General features: G+C 29.3%; 1 protein-coding gene across 1 annotated transcript; it reads right to left on the minus strand.

Annotated features, from left to right (window-relative positions):
* Nucleotides 1-16,850: 16,850 nt before the first annotated feature.
* Nucleotides 16,851-17,912, minus strand: LOC106755773 (secoisolariciresinol dehydrogenase-like). Its single transcript, XM_014637985.2, has 2 exons — nt 17,804-17,912; nt 16,851-17,695 (listed from the first exon to the last, which is right to left on the minus strand). Exons 1-2 carry the CDS (start codon nt 17,839-17,841, stop codon nt 16,930-16,932), a joined length of 804 nt encoding a protein of 267 aa, XP_014493471.1. The 5' UTR covers nt 17,842-17,912; the 3' UTR covers nt 16,851-16,929.

The following is a 17,912-nucleotide window of genomic DNA, read 5'->3' on the forward strand; positions in this document are numbered from 1 at the left end:
TGGCAAAAAGTATATGATTACAAAGTGATGAAAGTACGATTCAAGTGGTAAACCAAGTTCCATCTGTGTAGAATCTCATGGTGAGATTCTTAGTGCTTTAGAATGAAAGTAGGAGCTCAGTCTTGGGGGTCTTCTTGACGCTCCAATGGTCTTTCTTCTCATGTAGAGAGGATTGAACCATGTGGTGAGGAGTAGCAGGAGGTCTTAGTCTTGGAGGCTTCCATCATGCTCCAAGGCGCGGAACAGACTAACCTCGTGAGTGGCAGGGCGGGGAGCCCAAGGTGGGGGAGCCTAAGTATCACAAGCCACCACAGGTGCATGACCCGCCATAGCTCGACTATCATTCTAAAGTCCGGATGAGTCAAGTCTAGTATCTAATATGATATGATGAATGTTTTATCTTGTTTGCTTTAAATTAACATCTTGTATGTACATGCTCTTAATTGTATGCTTTTTATATAACTAGCTCACCCTTGCAATTACTTGTGTTTGTGCTATTTTTGCGTTTATTTCCCTTGCGATGATCATCCACTTGGATGGGAGCAGATGGCGAGGAGATACTTTGGAAACAACTCTTGATGGGGAAGGAAATGCTGCTGCCTAGTTCTCTAGGCTTTAATTATCATATCCTAGGATATTTTGAAGAAACTTTGTCATATTCTAAGCTTTAAATTCTTTGTAATTTAAGGGGGAAACTCTAGTACTCTAAGTTTCCAAATTGTACACTTTAAGGATGATTGTAATCCTATTACTCTTAACTACTTTCTAGTATTATTCATGGTGACGCCTTTATTATGTTATATATCTTTATAATATAATTGGGATGTCACATTTATGGTATCAGAGCAGTTTGTCTTTGGGATGACCTGTGTGTTGCAAGTTTATCTTGTCTTAACTCTGTGAAGAGTTGAGTCTAAATGGTATGGTTTACCATTTATTCCAAGTCTAGATAGTAAAGTTGTGTATCTAATTAGAAGTATTAGGAACAGAAAACATCTTGATAAGAGTAGTGAGGGTGCACACTCATGACTCTATATCAGAGATGATTTTCCTTTTCTTAATTCTGAAGGTTTGGGAAAGAAAGAGTTGGAGTTCCAGTGTCGCTTTCCATAGTAATTCTTGTCTTGTTCTTGCCTTTGTGGTAGTGTATTGTGCTATATAGTAGTAGGGGAATGCAGATTCAATGACAACTTGACGTGTATACCTTCTTTAGAATTGATTTAAGCCTTCGAGACAAATTATTGTCTCAAAGACAAAGATTTAAAAGACCAAAATTTAGGTTTCAAAGAACAAGTGAATATATTGGGATTTAGAAACTGAAAATCATAATTTTGTCAATTACTACCGTAATAAACATCTTTCCCTTGCATTCATTGAGCCCAACATAGTGCTGAAGTACTAATTGAATACTAGTTAACATGATAAATATTTAAGTTTGGTTTTGATGTTGAAAAATTAAGTTGAGTTGAAACAACTTTTACATTGTGCATGGAATTTTACTGTTAACTTGCTTTTAGGATGCAACATCTATACATCTATGTGATTGGGAGTTTTCCAATATGATCCATCTTGATGTTAGGGTCTGCTTTTAAACTACAACAACATTTGAGAGACTAAAAAAAAAAAACAGTGAAAACTATTTGCTTGAGTTTTAGGAGCAAAATGTTGGTAAAAGGATCCTCCAGAGCTAGTTAGTGATGGCATTAAAATTCATGCCCATTGATAACAAAATGAAATGAAACATGACAAATATTATATGAAAGTTTAATTAAGATATTTTTGGTGAAAGAAACATTAAACACGTCTGTGCTTTTACTGTGAGGAAAGTCAAGAACTGAATACTTCTGGGATTCAGTTCCTCATGCTAAGAATTATGGGACCTCCAAGGATATTTCTGAGTTAGTGAGTGGGGAATATATATATTTGAGAAAAAGAAAAGAAAATGAAATCAATTTGACTAAAGAAAAAATATTATCTTTACATTGGAATTTCTTAATTTTTGTGTCAATTCCCATGATGTACGGTAACTTTTAATCCACCTCTGTAGATGCATGTATATAGAAAATTACCTTGGAGTCTAATCAATGAGGGTTTAAATGCTTGTTTGTGCTTAAAAACTGGTAATATGTGTTTGGTATACTTTACGAAATATACTGTGATTATTTAGAAAAGAGAAATGATACTTTATACACAACTTTTTACCTCGACATTATCTTTTCTTATTTCGTATTTTTATATTTTAAAAAACAAATACAAAAAATTCACTCTTTTATCATCATTTCATTCTTATAATTTCATTGTAATATATATCAGATGAAGGCAAATGATGAATTTTAGTGAGTCATTTTACTATTACTTTTTAGCAAATGTGGGTGTTTATGGCTGCTATTTTCATTAAGGAAAATGTTTATTTTTTTACACTAAATACACCACTTGACAACTATTTTAGGATACTTTGGTGATTAAAAATGTTAATTTCTGTATTTATAAAGAAAGACAAAGATTAAAGGATAAAATACTATATGTAAAGTATGTGAAAAAAAAATTGTTGGTGTCAAAATAATACTACTTTTTATTAACACCTCATTGGAGGTTGGTTGGTTTTGATAGGGTGGGATTAATGTTATAATGTGTAGACATTTAAACCAATTATAGATTTCAATGTTAAGACATGTTTGGAAACACACTAGATAAATGAGATCAATTTTTCGTACTTTTATATCAATTGAAAGTATATAGATTTCTAAAAACTGCTCTAGCTTTGTGTCCAAATACTGTTATCAGTAACATAATAATTTTTCATGCTGCTTGGCTGTGTTGCTGCTACTGTCTTTAATTACACAGGTTTTAAACCTCTTGCTGATAATTAGGATTTTTTTTTTAACTTCCGTAGTTAGATTTTATGTTTGTAGCTCACTTGTTCTTTAGAATTGCTACAAATATGTTGGGTCAACTTACTGATAATACTGCTATTTGGTATCACAACACATTATTATGACCCAGTCAAGTCATTAATCATTTGTATATGTACTTTTGTGAATTCACATTATATTTTGAAAACACAGTTTATAGATTGATATTCAATATAAAAAAAAAGTAAAAGTTGTTACCATAATAACTTAGAAGCCATAATATAACGATGATTTTTTTTATTGATTTACAATATTTTTTTTTACACTGACCATAAAACTTAAAAAAAAAAAAAGTTACCATTACTTCAGTAATCTTGGAGTTAGGCAACAAAACTCTTTATTTCATAAATCTTTTCAAAATCTCAAATTCTTGGTTTAAATAATCATTTTCAGCCATGATATATGCATCTATTGACCCATGGACATTTTTATTAATTAATTTAAGTTTCTTTTGAGTCAAAAATATTACTGCTAATTATTTATTTATGTGGTCCTTCTAGTTATACCTATTTACTAAGTTGAAAAAAAATACCTTATATTTTTGTCGTTAGAACCTTTTAGTAGTAATTGCAATTTCATGATATTATTTGGTCTATCTGAGTTGTAAATGCCAGTGAAATATAGTTTTTAACATCTTATTATACTATTGACTTTTAACACTTGGAAAAAATGAAAATCTGAACACTTACTGTATCAGATTTTAGAATTTTTTTAAACTATTTTATGAAATCTAGAGAATGATAACAGGTGTTCAGAATTGGCATTCATCAAAGCTTAGTTAAAAGCGAGATAAATTAGTCATGTTACAAAACAAACATATATATTGATCTCTTGAAAAGAAACATCATAGTTTTCTACAATAAAAACAATCTTTGGAAAAAAAAAGTGTATTTGCATGTTACACCATACTATTTGATAAGAAACTTCATACTTTACAAGACAAAATTGCTTCACTTTGTTGTTTATGTGAGAACTTCATTGGTGAGTAGTTTATAAATAGTTGTGTAAAAGTTTATAAAAAGTTTTTGGTGTTTATGAGTATTTGATACTAATCTGACTTAAACTTTTATCTTAAAAAAAAATGGAGTAATCTCAAGTAATAAAAGATGAAAAAGGGTATTTATCTTCCCTACAGATAGTAGAAAAAAAAAAACGGGGGACAAAAGTTACTGTGTGCTAAAATAGCTTGCCAAAATGACACGTAAGTATTTAAGTTAAAATGGATTTTTTAAAATGATTTTGTACTAATTGAAAATAACTGTTATAACTTAAATTATTCATTATAAATTTAAAGATATAATTCATACGATAAAATAATTATTTATTATGAATTTTTATCATAATATAATTTATATATTGTAAATTTTAATATATTAAAGAAAACATTAATTTTGTTTAGGACCCTTGTGTTATCATGATTGAAGTTCTAAAAGTTCTTGTAATTTGTAATGCAAAATACTAAGTCATATTTATATTGAAGTGTTTGTTTAAGGTATTTTAGGAACAAAAAAAATTCATTCAATAAAATAACCACTTATTACCATAGTGGTGTTATGTTTTGTACTTTGTATGTTTAATTTTCAGGGACGAAAATTTTTATTGACGGGGAGAATGTAAGGGCCTTATAATTCTATTTTAATTTTAAAAGAAAAAGTAATTGGACCTTATAATTTGGGACAGCCAAGCCCATAAGCTAAGGGTGTCTTAGCCTTAGAGGGAGGTTTTTCTTTTCAGAAGTCAGATTTCATTTGCTGAGCTTACCTTCTCTCTCTAAAACTTAGGTTTTCCATTTTCCCTAAACTTAGCTCTGCCTTCTCTCTAAAATCCCAGCTCATTGAACCAATTAAATTTTGATTTGAAGGTGCTCTAGCGTTCACCTCACCAAGGGCTCCATTTTGAACCGATCATTTTCGCCATCCTTCCCGGTAAGTGGTTCTCTACTGTTTCCCCATTTCCTTAAATCTAGGACTTGCTATCCTACGAATGGCACGTGCTCTGTGCCTGTCCCTTTCCGTTCTTTATGTTGTTTTAGCTCTAAGAAGCTGTCTTCATCACCAATTTGGTGATCTGTAGGTTCTATCAAGCTCCGTTATGTGTAGAGGCTGTTGTTAGGGCGTCTTCAATTAGCTTATTTTGAGAAACCCAGGTAAGGAGAGTTAGTTATTTTTCTTTAAATTTATTGCTTGAATCTGATTTGAAAATGTATGCATGTTGTATTTTGTACTGTTGTACTGTTTTGAACTTTATTTTAGATTATTTTGTGAGAAAGATTGGGTCTCTTGAATGATGTGAACTAGGAAGAAGTAGGTGCTGCAATGTGGGATTCATACAACGAGAGGAGTTGCCTCTGATTTACTTGGGTACCTTGGAATATGATAGTGATCAAAGAAAGGAAGAAGGGTAGAAGTGTAATGTGTATTTAGGTTTATGGAAAGAAAAAAAAAAGGATTATGTAAAGAAGCTTGGAATGGACAGTGAGAAATCTTCTTGTGAATCTTTGAGATTGTGTGATCTACAACGCATTCTATGCAGGTAATTAGAGAGGGAGCGTGTTGGTCCTGGATGCTGAGAAGATTAGTGTGGGTTTTGTGAAAGAGTTGATTGGAAAGTTTAAGTAAGAGAGAATGTTGATGCACCGTGAGTCTGTGAGTGAAAAATGCTACTCATATATATATATATATATATATATATATATATATATATATATATATATATATATATATATATATATATATATATATATAATAGTATATATGAAAGAATAGAAAGTGAGAGAGAGAGAGAGAGAATTGTTTTTAGGAAATTTTTTTATGAAAAGCATGCAAGAAATATATGTATGTACGGGAGGTTAAATGTGATTGACATGATGGATGATAGGAGGAGTTTTGTTTATATGCTGTAGGGTGGTTTAATATATGGAAGTAGTTGGTGTTAGGAAATTGATGTTAAAGGGTTTATATATTATATTAATATAGTATGTATTTTATAAAGAAAATATAATAATATATTATATTAATAAAATATAGATATAGGTATATATTTATATATTGAAAAAGAAAGGGAGCAAAGTGTATCTGGAGTGCATTGTAAGGACAAAAGTTATCTGTATATATAATTATATATATATATATATATATATATATATATATATATATATAAATATAATATATTATACTTAGAGTTACGTATATTATATATATATATATATATATATATATATATATATATATATAATATTATATTATATTATGTCAGGCTTTACGTATATATGTATATATATTTATACATATAACATTCTTTTTATATTGAACTTATATTAATTAAAGGTATGTATAAATTGATGTGTTTTATGAGTTGAAGTGGACTATTTGGATTGTTTGGTTTTTGGTATTGATTAATTTAGATTAAATTAGTGATGAATGAGTTTATATATATAATTGAGACTATGTTTNGAAAGTAATGANAATTGTGCTATAAGTCTTTTGATTGGTGAATAATGCATGTTATTGATGAGTTAACATTTATTATTGAGATTAAAGGTGGAATGCATTGAGATTATGTATATGTTGATTGTGGCAAAAAGTATATGATTACAAAGTGATGAAAGTACGATTCAAGTGGTAAACCAAGTTCCATCTGTGTAGAATCTCATGGTGAGATTCTTAGTGTTTTAGAAAGAAAGTAGGAGCTCAGTCTTGGGGGTCTTCTTGACGCTCCAATGGTCTTTCTTCTCATGTAAAGAGGATTGAACCCATGTGGTGAGGAGTAGCAGGAGGTCTTAGTCTTGGAGGCTTCCATCATGCTCTAAGGCGCGGAACAGACTAACCTTGTGAGTGGCAGGGCGGGGAGCCCAAGGTGGGGGAGCCTAAGTATCACAAGCCACCACGGGTGCATGACTCGCCATAGCTCGACTATCATTCTAAAGTCCGGATGAGTCAAGTCTAGTATCTAATATGATAGGATGAATGTTTTATCTTGTTTGCTTTAAATTAACATCTTGTATGTACATGCTCTTAATTGTATGCTTTTTATATAACTAGCTCACCCTTGTAATTGCTTGTGTTTGTGCTATGTTTGCGTTTATTTCCCTTGCGATGATCATCCACTTGGATGGGAGCATATGGCGAGGAGATACTTTGGAAACAACTCTTGATGGGGAAGGAAATGTTGCTGCCTAGTTCTCTAGGCTTTAATTATCTTATCCTAGGATATTTTGAAGAAACTTTGTCATGTTCTAAGCTTTAAATTCTTTATAATTTAAGGAAGAAACTCTAGTACTCTAAGTTTCCAAATTGTATACTTTAAGGATGATTGTAATCCTATTACTCTTAACTGCTTTCTAGTATTATTCATGGTGACGCCTTTATTATGTTATATATTTTTATAATATAATTGGGATCTCACACTTTTGTATATAAATGTTTTAAGAGAAAATATATTAAGAATAAATAATAAGGTGACAACTTTTATAAACTGGGAGACACAACAAGGGTTATCACGAATACTTTAAATATTGATATTTTTTTATAAAAAAAATCACATCTTTAAATAACTTTTGATATTACTGTAATAATTTTTATTTTTGTTCTTACAAAATTAAGATTCAGTGTTACTATTCTTATAACATTTATTTTTATTACTGTAGATAAAACTTATTTTAGGAAACTCCGAAAGTTTTACATTGACCAAACCCAGCCTACTAGTTTATCTTAAGGTGGCTGAAGCTAATAATTGGACAACCTTGGTGACCAAGGATAGTTGACCAGGAAGGATAAAAGTGTAGCAGTGACATTGACTCATGTGAACCATAACAAGACCAACACATTCATGCATCTTTCACATTAATTATAATGATGAATTATGATCAAATAGAAAAAAAAAAGGAAAGAGTACAAAATAGTTATAATTAATTTTAGTAGAAAGATGAAAAAGAAGTTTTCTATATTTTTTAAAAAATACAATTTGAAATATATTAAAAAGTTTGTTAATTACGTATTTTAAAAACATTACGAAAAAACATATATTTATAAATATTACATTTATAGACGAACTTGATTGAAAAATAGGAAATAAATAATAATGTAATAGCGAGAGAACATAAATTATATTCTTTCCACCTAAAAACTCTACTAAATTTCATTCAAATAATTATAAAATAGTTTAAGTTATTTATAAAAAAAGAAAATAAGTTTATTGGAAGTTTACATTGACTAGAGATAAGACTAAATTATAATATATAAGTGGGTGCAAACCTCACTTTACAAACCGATTTTGTGAAGTTGAGTTAGGTTTAAAACTCATTTTTTAATATCCTAGTGATATTTAGTATTTCTATTCCATCTGTTGTCAGACTACTATCAAAATCTCACATCGATTAAACTTAAAACAACTTTCTAATAAAGTCATTTAGCTATAAACAACATTGTACAAATTACTTTTCAAGTTTTCATCATGAGCCTTTGGATTAATTGGATGATGCCATGCTAGAGATGTGGATTTTTCATAAGGTAATTTTCATGCCACAAAGCACATTCCTTGTTGAGTCCCATGTTGATAATTAACATAGCAACCTATGCATGAGGGCATGTCTCATTCTCTCTCTTCTGATGTTACTTCTCTAATAACCAGTACACTGACCTAAAGCAACTTAGTTTTAAGAAGCTATATGTATCGAATGAAAGAAGGCCACGTGTAAAGTTGAAGTACATTCTCACACTTGGCAGCTTCTGAATGCTTGCCCTGTGTGGTATCCATCAATATGTCACCATAAGGTGACCCATGTAGCCAAAGACAAGAGAAGAAGAGACAGAGAAAATAAAGACAGATGAGGGTTTAACTTAGAAGTTCATCAAAGGCTATGGTCCTTTATTTTGTGTTCAAGTTGGTGCAAGGAAGGGAAATTATCATCTAGCTGTTATCTCATAATTCCTCCACAAAGACAGAAGAGTTTGTCATCAATGGAGATTCACAATTGAGGGAAATTATAAGAATATTCAAGTGTAATCACTCACATGAAAATTATATAAGGAGAAAGATAAACATAAAATAATTTAAATATCTTATATTTACTGAATATTTTCTAAATCCAAATATGTTAAATTAGATTCAGACTTTTAATCCGGAGAAAAAAAATTAATATCACCACAAGAAAATATATATTTAGCGTAAGTCAAAAGTTGATACTAATAAAAAAGAGTCGATGCTAAATAATTATTTGAGTCAGATTTTCATCACACATATGTAAACTCTAGTTAGTGTCTACTTTAAATTATTTTTATTTTTTTTATTAAAGTAATTTAAAGTAGGTCAAATTTACACTATTTATTTTAATTTTTTTAATTTAATGTCAGTTGAGTGGCCCTAATAACATTAAATTAAAAAAAGTGAGCAGTACTTTCATATTTAACAAATATAAATTAAAAAAATAGAAAAAAAATATATAATAAAAAAAACACGTATAAGAGAGATAAATGTGGATGAAAGAAATAAGTACGAAGGAAGGAAGTAAACGAAAAATAGAATATGGATGAAGGAAAAAAAGAGAATAATGAATGAAGAAGATGAAAAAGATGAGTCTCGATAAAAGAGGTAAATGTGAATGAATGATAAAAGCATCATTGAAAAATATGAGTATGAGAAGATATATGATTATAAACGAGGAATATAAGTGTGATAAAATTTATATAAAAAGTTAGGGAAGAAAAGTATGAGTTAAATAATATAAATATTAAAAATAAGTAAAGTTAATGTCCGTTGAACAGACACTAATATTATTTATTTTAATTTTTTTTATAGTTAATGTTCTAACTTAAATAAATATATATATTAAAAATAAATAACGTTAGCATTTTCTAAGCCGGTTTTAGCCTTGTTCATTTTTAGTATTTATTTTAGTTAGCATCTACTAAGCTAACACTAACAAAAATATTTATTTAAAAAAATAGCCACGTGGATTTAATGATTTTAAAACATAAAAAAAAATTACAGTTTACTTCAAAGTTAATGTCGTCTCAATACACTTAACGGTTAAAGTAAAATGTTTTCATTTCATAAGGACTTGAGGAAAAAGTGTGATAAGTGATTGGAAGGAAAAAGAAAGATCATAGCCACGTGGATTTAATGATTTTAAAACATATGGATTGAACCTCATACATGAATTATGGTAGAGCTGTCAAAACGGGTAACCCGGTTCGACCCGGCCCGGCCCACCATGGGTTGGTCACTTAGTGAGCCAACCCAACCCGGCTCATTTATTAGCGAGTCAGAAAAACTTGAACCCGGCCCCACCCACCACGGGTTGGTGGGTAAACGGGTTGGCTCACTAGCCCATTTGATTACATTTTTTTAAATAAAAAAATACAAACTTTCTGTAATTTAAATTTAAACAAATTTCACTCTCAACAAATTATGTTAAAGACATCAACAAAAAAATTAATAGTTTAATTGTAACATAATTTTCCAAATTCAAAGATATCAAAAAGAACTTGTTCAAATAATGTATACTCAAATTGTTTAAATAAAATGAACAAAATCTGATACATGCATGTGAGAACATGAAAAAATCATTTCATGTCTTCAAATCCCCCAGAACAAAAAACAAATTCGCAAACCCATATTTTTGTCATTATAGGGTTTTTGAAAAAAAAAAGAAAGAGAAGTGAGAAAACAAAATTGTGGAGAAAAGACAAAAAAAAAAAAAAGAAAGGAAGGGTGTTTTACCTGCTCCTTGAAGAATTACAGTGAAGTGAGGGTGAGAGCACGTGATAGCAGAGGTTACTTTTTTGGTATACACAGTGAGTGGAGAGAATATTTTATTTTTTAGGGTTTCATAAATAAAATAATAGATTAAAAAAATAAAATTAGGTAGGTGGGTTAGTGAGCCAACCCGGCTCACCACGGGTTCAACCCGCATGAGCCGGGTTGAAATCTGACCCGCATATAAGTGGGTTGTATTTTCCAAACCCAATCCGGCCCGAACCCGTGACGGACCGGATTGACCCGCGAGTTGTGACCCATTTTGACGGCTCTAGAAGAAACCCACATTAAAGAAGCAATAACATCTCAATTTTATTACATATTATCTAACACTAACAGTAGTTGCTGAACATTTCTTTTACTTAAAATATAAAATAATTTAGAATGAATCACCTAATGAAGTAAATTTTTATTTTATTTTATTAGATATATTGTAAAAGAGATTTATTTTAAATATAGATTAATTTAGGATAAATCATTTTGTAAAGTAAAAATATTATAATTTTATTGGACATATATTAAGCATCTAAAATTGAATGAGGTGCCGGTATCATTTTTCTAATTTAATATAGTAAAATTTCATTAGGGTTCATTAAGGTAATCCTTAAATGATTTAACAAGTTTTTCTTTCACTATATTAAATAAGCTTGATTTTTCTTTGTGATACGATAGTTTTTCTCATTTAATCATACCAGTAATATAAAAATAAATGATAGTACATCTGTCATAATAAATTTATCAGATGACGAGTATAAGTTTATCTTTTATAATAAATTGAACAGTGATATTTTTGTAATAAAGATTAAACTTATTATGACTGATGTATGTGAATTTGTCATAATTAGTGAATGCAGTGACAAAATTATAATTAGAAAAAAAAATTATCATGTTAGTTATTGAGTGATTTGTCATAATATATGTTTACCATGTCTCTTAATTTGATACTCATCATAGTATGTTTGAATCCTTACACACATTTTCTCTCAAACATTTCAGTTCTCCTCTTTGCATTATCCCTTAAGTAGTTCAAAATTCAAGATTCCTCTCTCAAATTGCATTCTCATCAACTCCATTATCACGTCTTGCATTCACAGCTTCCATTGTGGTTGTCTTCCTCTATTATTACTTTTCACAAATAAGTAAGTTATTGAACCCTAAAATGTTATATTCAAATTCACTTCAATTTTAGGATTGAAAGAAGAGTCAAAGTTGTTCCTTACACATTGCACATTTGTGTATTGTTGGTGTTGATATATGTCTGGTTTAGTGTGCCATGCAAGTTGTCGTCGAAGCAAGCGCCATCAAATAGTAGAGTTGTAAGCCAGATTAAGGAGGAGGTAGTATGGTTGACCATATGAAGGCTTCCTAGTGGTAGATTCGTCATGGGTAGGTTCGCTACTGAGATCCACTTATTGGTGGTGTACACAGAAAGAGAGTGGTGGGATTTGTGTGAAGGTTTTAGAAGAATCACTCTTTCAATTTGAAGTGAGAAAATCAGGGAGATGGATAATAGTGGAAACTTGATTTACTATGTCACATATTTGTACACCTAACATACTAAATTCAACTTACTGTGTTAGGCCTTTCGCACGTCATAGAAAGTGCATATTTTCTATATCGCCCACAACTATGATATCAAAATAACTGTGATAGTAAGTCTCATACACCTAACATAAAAAGTCTTGCATATATAATAGTGCATTTTTATTAAAGTTATTAATTTAATCAAATTTCTTTATGAGTAATGTGATTTCTTTTGTCAAATTGTTGGTCCATTGTTGCCATTATTTATTCACCACCTTTGACCCTTTCTCTTCCTCCTCCACCATCATTATTGTCACCATTAACATTATTGTCATTGTCATCCAGTCGACTCTTCCTCCTCTCTTTTTTCCTCATTTTTTCTCTTCTTGTTATCACTCATCTCCATTTAATTTATAATAAATATTTCGTCATATTTTATGGAAATTTTGACACTCATTTTACTAACAAATTTACTTAAAAAATTATCAATGAATTTAAAAAAACTCAATGAGGGAAATATCTAACTTTAGAAAAAAAATTACATTTTCTCTTCATAAAAACTTTGTAGAGTTTTAAGTTATAAAAACTCAAATTTGATCTTATTAAAATAACAAATTATAATAAACACATGACTTATCATTTATCTTCTCACTTTTTTAAGTTGTGACATTAATATTGTTTTCCAAACTAAATATCAAAACAATTCAATCTTCTCTATTTGCATTAAATAAAGACAAAGATTCTTATTAGCCTCAATTAAATTTAGACTTAATTAAATGTAACTCATGTTATAAGACTCAAAATTGAATGATTATGAATCAAGGTGAAAATGTATATTCTAAACGATTATCTTTTTATATCTTTAAAAGTACAATATTACTTTTTTTCAAGCTCATTTTAGAGGAAAATGTACATATAGGATGTCACTTACATTAAAGGGTGAATGCTTGCGTACAAAACTCAATTACACAATACTATATAATATCTAAAAACAATAATAATAAAATTTTAAAACTCAAATTATAAAAAGAAAAACTAAAATAATTAATATAAAAACAAGTAATTTATATAATTTTTTTAATTTCTTAAACCTTAAAATTCTTATACATGGTTTTATGCATTCCCATGTGACACCTCACTCCCCAATTGGTCCATTCATTATTAGATAAGATAAGAAGTTTCAATCAATTATCAACATAGGGATTTTAGTGAGAAGTCCCAACAAAACAGCATCTGCTTCTCACCTCACAAAATGAGAAAAAAAGTGTCGGATTTAAATGCAAGATTTCTTTCAAAAATAGAGAAAAGATAATCTTAAAAACATATGATTCTTTTCGCAATAAAAATCATTTTCTTAACCTCTAATTATCCATCATAATAATTAAAAAAATATACTTTTATAATTAAAAAAAAATGATTTGAATCACTTTCATTAAAGACCCTTGTAAAAAAAGTGAACTGTATAATTTATTTCTTATAGGAAAAGTATATAAGTGGTGACTATCTTCTTTCATGAGAACATAACAAGTAAATTAGTGTGCAAATAATTCAAAGGACAGTTTGCTGTAATGCATAGTTGCCCTAAAAAATTAGGATGGTGCAAACTCTAAAGAAGTTGTTCTAGCTAGGATCAACAATGGTCTTATATACAAAATAAATATATATATATATATATATATATATATATATATATATATATATATTGGTATTTTAATAATTAGTATTTTAATAATTTAAACAAAAACGAGATGATTATTAAGACGAATACGAGGATGGGATAAATATATAAAAGTTTATCCTTATCTCCATATCCAATTATAAAAATTAGATATCATCCATATTTATACTTTTACCCAATCAATAAAAAGATTTTCCATCAAAGGTTCAACTAATATCCAAGGAATAAATTTATTTGTCATTCATAATCTTCTACGTGAGTTATATTTAATCCTTATTAAAAGTAAAATCAATTTTTTTTATTGTTTTTCATATCTATTTTACAAAAGAAAAACTTAGAAAGTTAACCGTTATTTTCACTAAAAAAATTACAATGGTATAACTTGTTTTTATTTTCTATCAACTTAATTACAAATTTTACCTTTCATTTCTTTCTTTATATTTATTTAGGGATTAGAGTTTACTATAAAAAAAACAAAACAAAAAATGAGCCTTAAGTTTGAGTCATCAATGGGCCAAAATTGTCAGTTACAAATAATATTTACGTGAAGAAGTGGTCACGTGCTTTATATTTTCTCCCTGCACGCCATAAGCTTATTGAAAAGACATTTTTGCCACCTAAAAATATAAACTAAAGTTTATTTTTCTTCTCTCTCCATTTTCTCCTTCCCATAACAACTACTTCTTCTTTCTATTCCATAGCATCCATTTCTCCTTCCTATTCCATAATAGCAATTGCATTATTAATCTTTTCCCAGAGCAGCATCCACATTCTTTGAAATGCACAATTCGAAAAATACCTTTTAGAATCTATAATCCGAAATATATATTAAATTATTTAAATACTAGATTTCTCTCTTAAGAAACAACCAAAACAGAGCATAGGATTGTATAGGGTGTGGCTGCGGCTACAGGGAGGAAGGAAAATGAGATAGAAGACAGAGGGAAAATAGGGTTATGTTTATTTTTTAAATAAAGGTAAAAGTGTCTTTTTACAGTGCCTTGTGCAGAGAAAAAAATATGGGGTGCAGGAAGCACCTGCCGAAGAAGGGTAATACGGGGAACGTGATCGAGATGCGAATCATGCTGGGAGTTGTTTTCAAGCACTAAGGTCTGTTTCCTATCCTCCTATCCTTCTCCATATAGTAATGCGAAAAGTTGTTCTTCTTCGTGAGTGCCACAACATTTTCATTCCTATTTTCCATAGCATTTTTCTTAAACTTCAAAAAAATATATATATATATATAATTTTTATTACCACTTTAATTTTATTGGTGGTTAACATTTAGTAATATAATTTCCTTTATATTATTTGTCACAATTTACGTAAAATTAAATATATTTTTAATCTTTAAATTTTGATACAAAATTGAATTTCTTTGTATTTAAAATTTGATATATTTTAATTTTTAAACTTTAAAAATAAATAAATATAATATTTTTAACTCGATTTCATTAAAAACAAAATTATGTGTCAAACACGTTTTCATGAAAACGAAAACGTGTCAAATGATGAAAATAACTCAAACAATAGCATAAAACACATTTGACATGTAAAATAAAAATAATATAATTATATTAAAAACAACTATACTCATTTATTTTTTAAATTTAAGAACTCAAATATATTTAAATTTAAAACATGACAAATTTCAATTTTACATTATCTCAATTAAAAACATATTTAATCCATTTATATATTATTTTAATATCTTTATTTCAATTGTGTCAGGTTAGGTTACCAATACCAACTTTGATATCTTAGCTTTCACGTCTGAAAGTCCACTAATCATTTGTTATCATACAAAAATTTATTAAAAAGAAAAATATAAAATAAAAAAATACAAAACATAAAAGAATATAATAAACCACTCATAAAAATTAAACTTTATGAAACATAGATAAACTGTTTATTGTGAAAAGAAAAAATCTAAATAAATATATAGAGATAAAATATTAAATTACTTATATGATCTTTATAAATAAAAGCTAAATTAACTAAGTTAATTCCCTTTCCGAAAAACATTATAGACTTTCAATTTACATATACGTATAAAAATGCAAAATCATAAGAAACTAAAGAAAAAATCACTTTTTAATTAAAACTTATAAAAGTTCTTCCTCTCCAAATCATAATTGGCTCCATAAACTATAAATAAAAATATGCACCTCCAAAAAATCTGAAAAAAAATATCTACATATTTATCCAACGTTATCTAAAAATACAAATACATGATCAAACCATATCAATCCCTACCATTAGTATTTTATCTTAAACCAATTATCAAATGAATTAATTTTGTTATCAACAAGTTTTTCATAGCGTACTAGGTAAGTCGTTTTCATTTTTGTGTGAAAGGAAGGTCGGATTTTCAACTTATTCACGTCAACCTCACGGATTTCACTATTTCACAACCATTTATTTACTTAAAAAAATATCAAATACTTTTGTACATATCATTATTTTTAAATTTTATATATAATTATAGATTTTCCGTCTTAGTGCAACCTTTTGTAAAATCCGATAACTTTAGTAAAAGTTTTCCATCATTTTATTACGTTAGGTATATTAAGTCCAGTTGACAACCTAATGAAAATGGCCATAATCATTAATTTATCCCACTGATATATTTTCCATTCCCTTCATCTCCTGTCAGCAATAGTTTTCTCCACCTCTTAAATAAAAACAAATTTCATAACATTAAATGGTTAAAATTATGTTAGGTTGAAAGTCTCACATCAACTAGAGATAAAATTAAATTTTAATATACAAGTGAGAAGTAAACTTTACTTTACAGGCCAGTTTTGTGAGGTTGAGTTAAACTTAAAAACTCATTTTCTAATATAGTATCATAACTTATCTCTCATTAGTTGATAAATGATTACAGAATATATATATTGTAAATGATAAAATATCGTAACACATCTTTATCTTTTACACACGAATGAGCACAATGGCTAGATTAGAGTGAGGACTATAATATCCACCAATCTATTGCCTTCTTTCTTCACATAGCCAAATTAACACAAACAATATAACTATTTAAATACCAAAATAATTTTACATCTCAAACATAGGAAATCCTACGTTTGAATTGATCAAACCTCCGTCTAACACAAGATTATGAGAACTAACATACTTAGACTCATCACCTGCTAAGTAAAGAGCAGCTTCTGCCACATCGTTAGGCACAGGATACCAACCTTTTAGGTTCATGTAAGTCTTACGAACTCCTTCTTCATCAAGATTGAAATATTTGTTCAACAACGGTGTCACAATTGCAAAAGGGGAAACGCAGTTCACCCGAATGCCGAATTGTCCAAGCTCCACGGCAGTGTTTTTCGTTAGTCCCACTAGGGCATGCTTTGAACTGGTGTAGGCATGTGTAGCACCTCCACCTATGCATCCTGCAACACTAGCTGTGTTAATTATGCAACCCCTTTTAGCAGGAATCATCACTCTTGCAGCGTGCTTTGTTCCCAGAAATGGACCAACCAAGTTCACACTTATCACTCTCTCAAAATCAGATTTTGTGTTATCCAGTATGCTTCTTTTGAACTCGTCACCTGTACCTGCGTTATTAAACATGATGTCCAGCTTCCCGTACTTTGAAACAGCTACGTTGACACAGTTTTCAACGTCTTCTTCCTTTGTAACGTCACAATGAACATATAGAGCTGATTCCAACTCATTACAGAGAGAAAGACCCAAATCGTCTTGAATATCAGCTATCACCACATGAGCTCCATGCTTAGAGAAGAGTCTTGCAGTGGCCTCACCTATTCCGCTGGCACCACCAGTTATAATCGCCACTTTCCCCTCAAGTCTGCATGTCATGTTATGTTATCAAGCTAATCATTCTCTGTTAATTTTCGGAAAATTAAGGTTGTAGAAAGAAACATATATATTACAATATTTGTGGGTGTTTGATTACCTTTTAACAGCAGCTGAGACCACAGAACCATTGGCCATGAGTGAGCTTTTGGGATATATATAAAACCTGGAAAAGGTGTTTTTGAAGTGTTCAATTCAATTGTTCTTAT

This window comes from Vigna radiata, chromosome 2 (assembly GCF_000741045.1).
Source record: "Vigna radiata var. radiata cultivar VC1973A chromosome 2, Vradiata_ver6, whole genome shotgun sequence".
Taxonomy (NCBI): Eukaryota; Viridiplantae; Streptophyta; class Magnoliopsida; order Fabales; family Fabaceae; genus Vigna; species Vigna radiata.

Excerpts from the sequence above, each read along its gene's own strand:
- LOC106755773 (XM_014637985.2), bottom strand. The coding sequence starts at position 17,841 with ATGGCCAATGGTTCTGTGGTCTCAGCTGCTGTTAAAAG. Across the intron at positions 17,696-17,803 it reads GTCTCAGCTGCTGTTAAAAG|ACTTGAGGGGAAAGTGGCGA; the intron begins GTAATCAAACAC and ends CATGACATGCAG.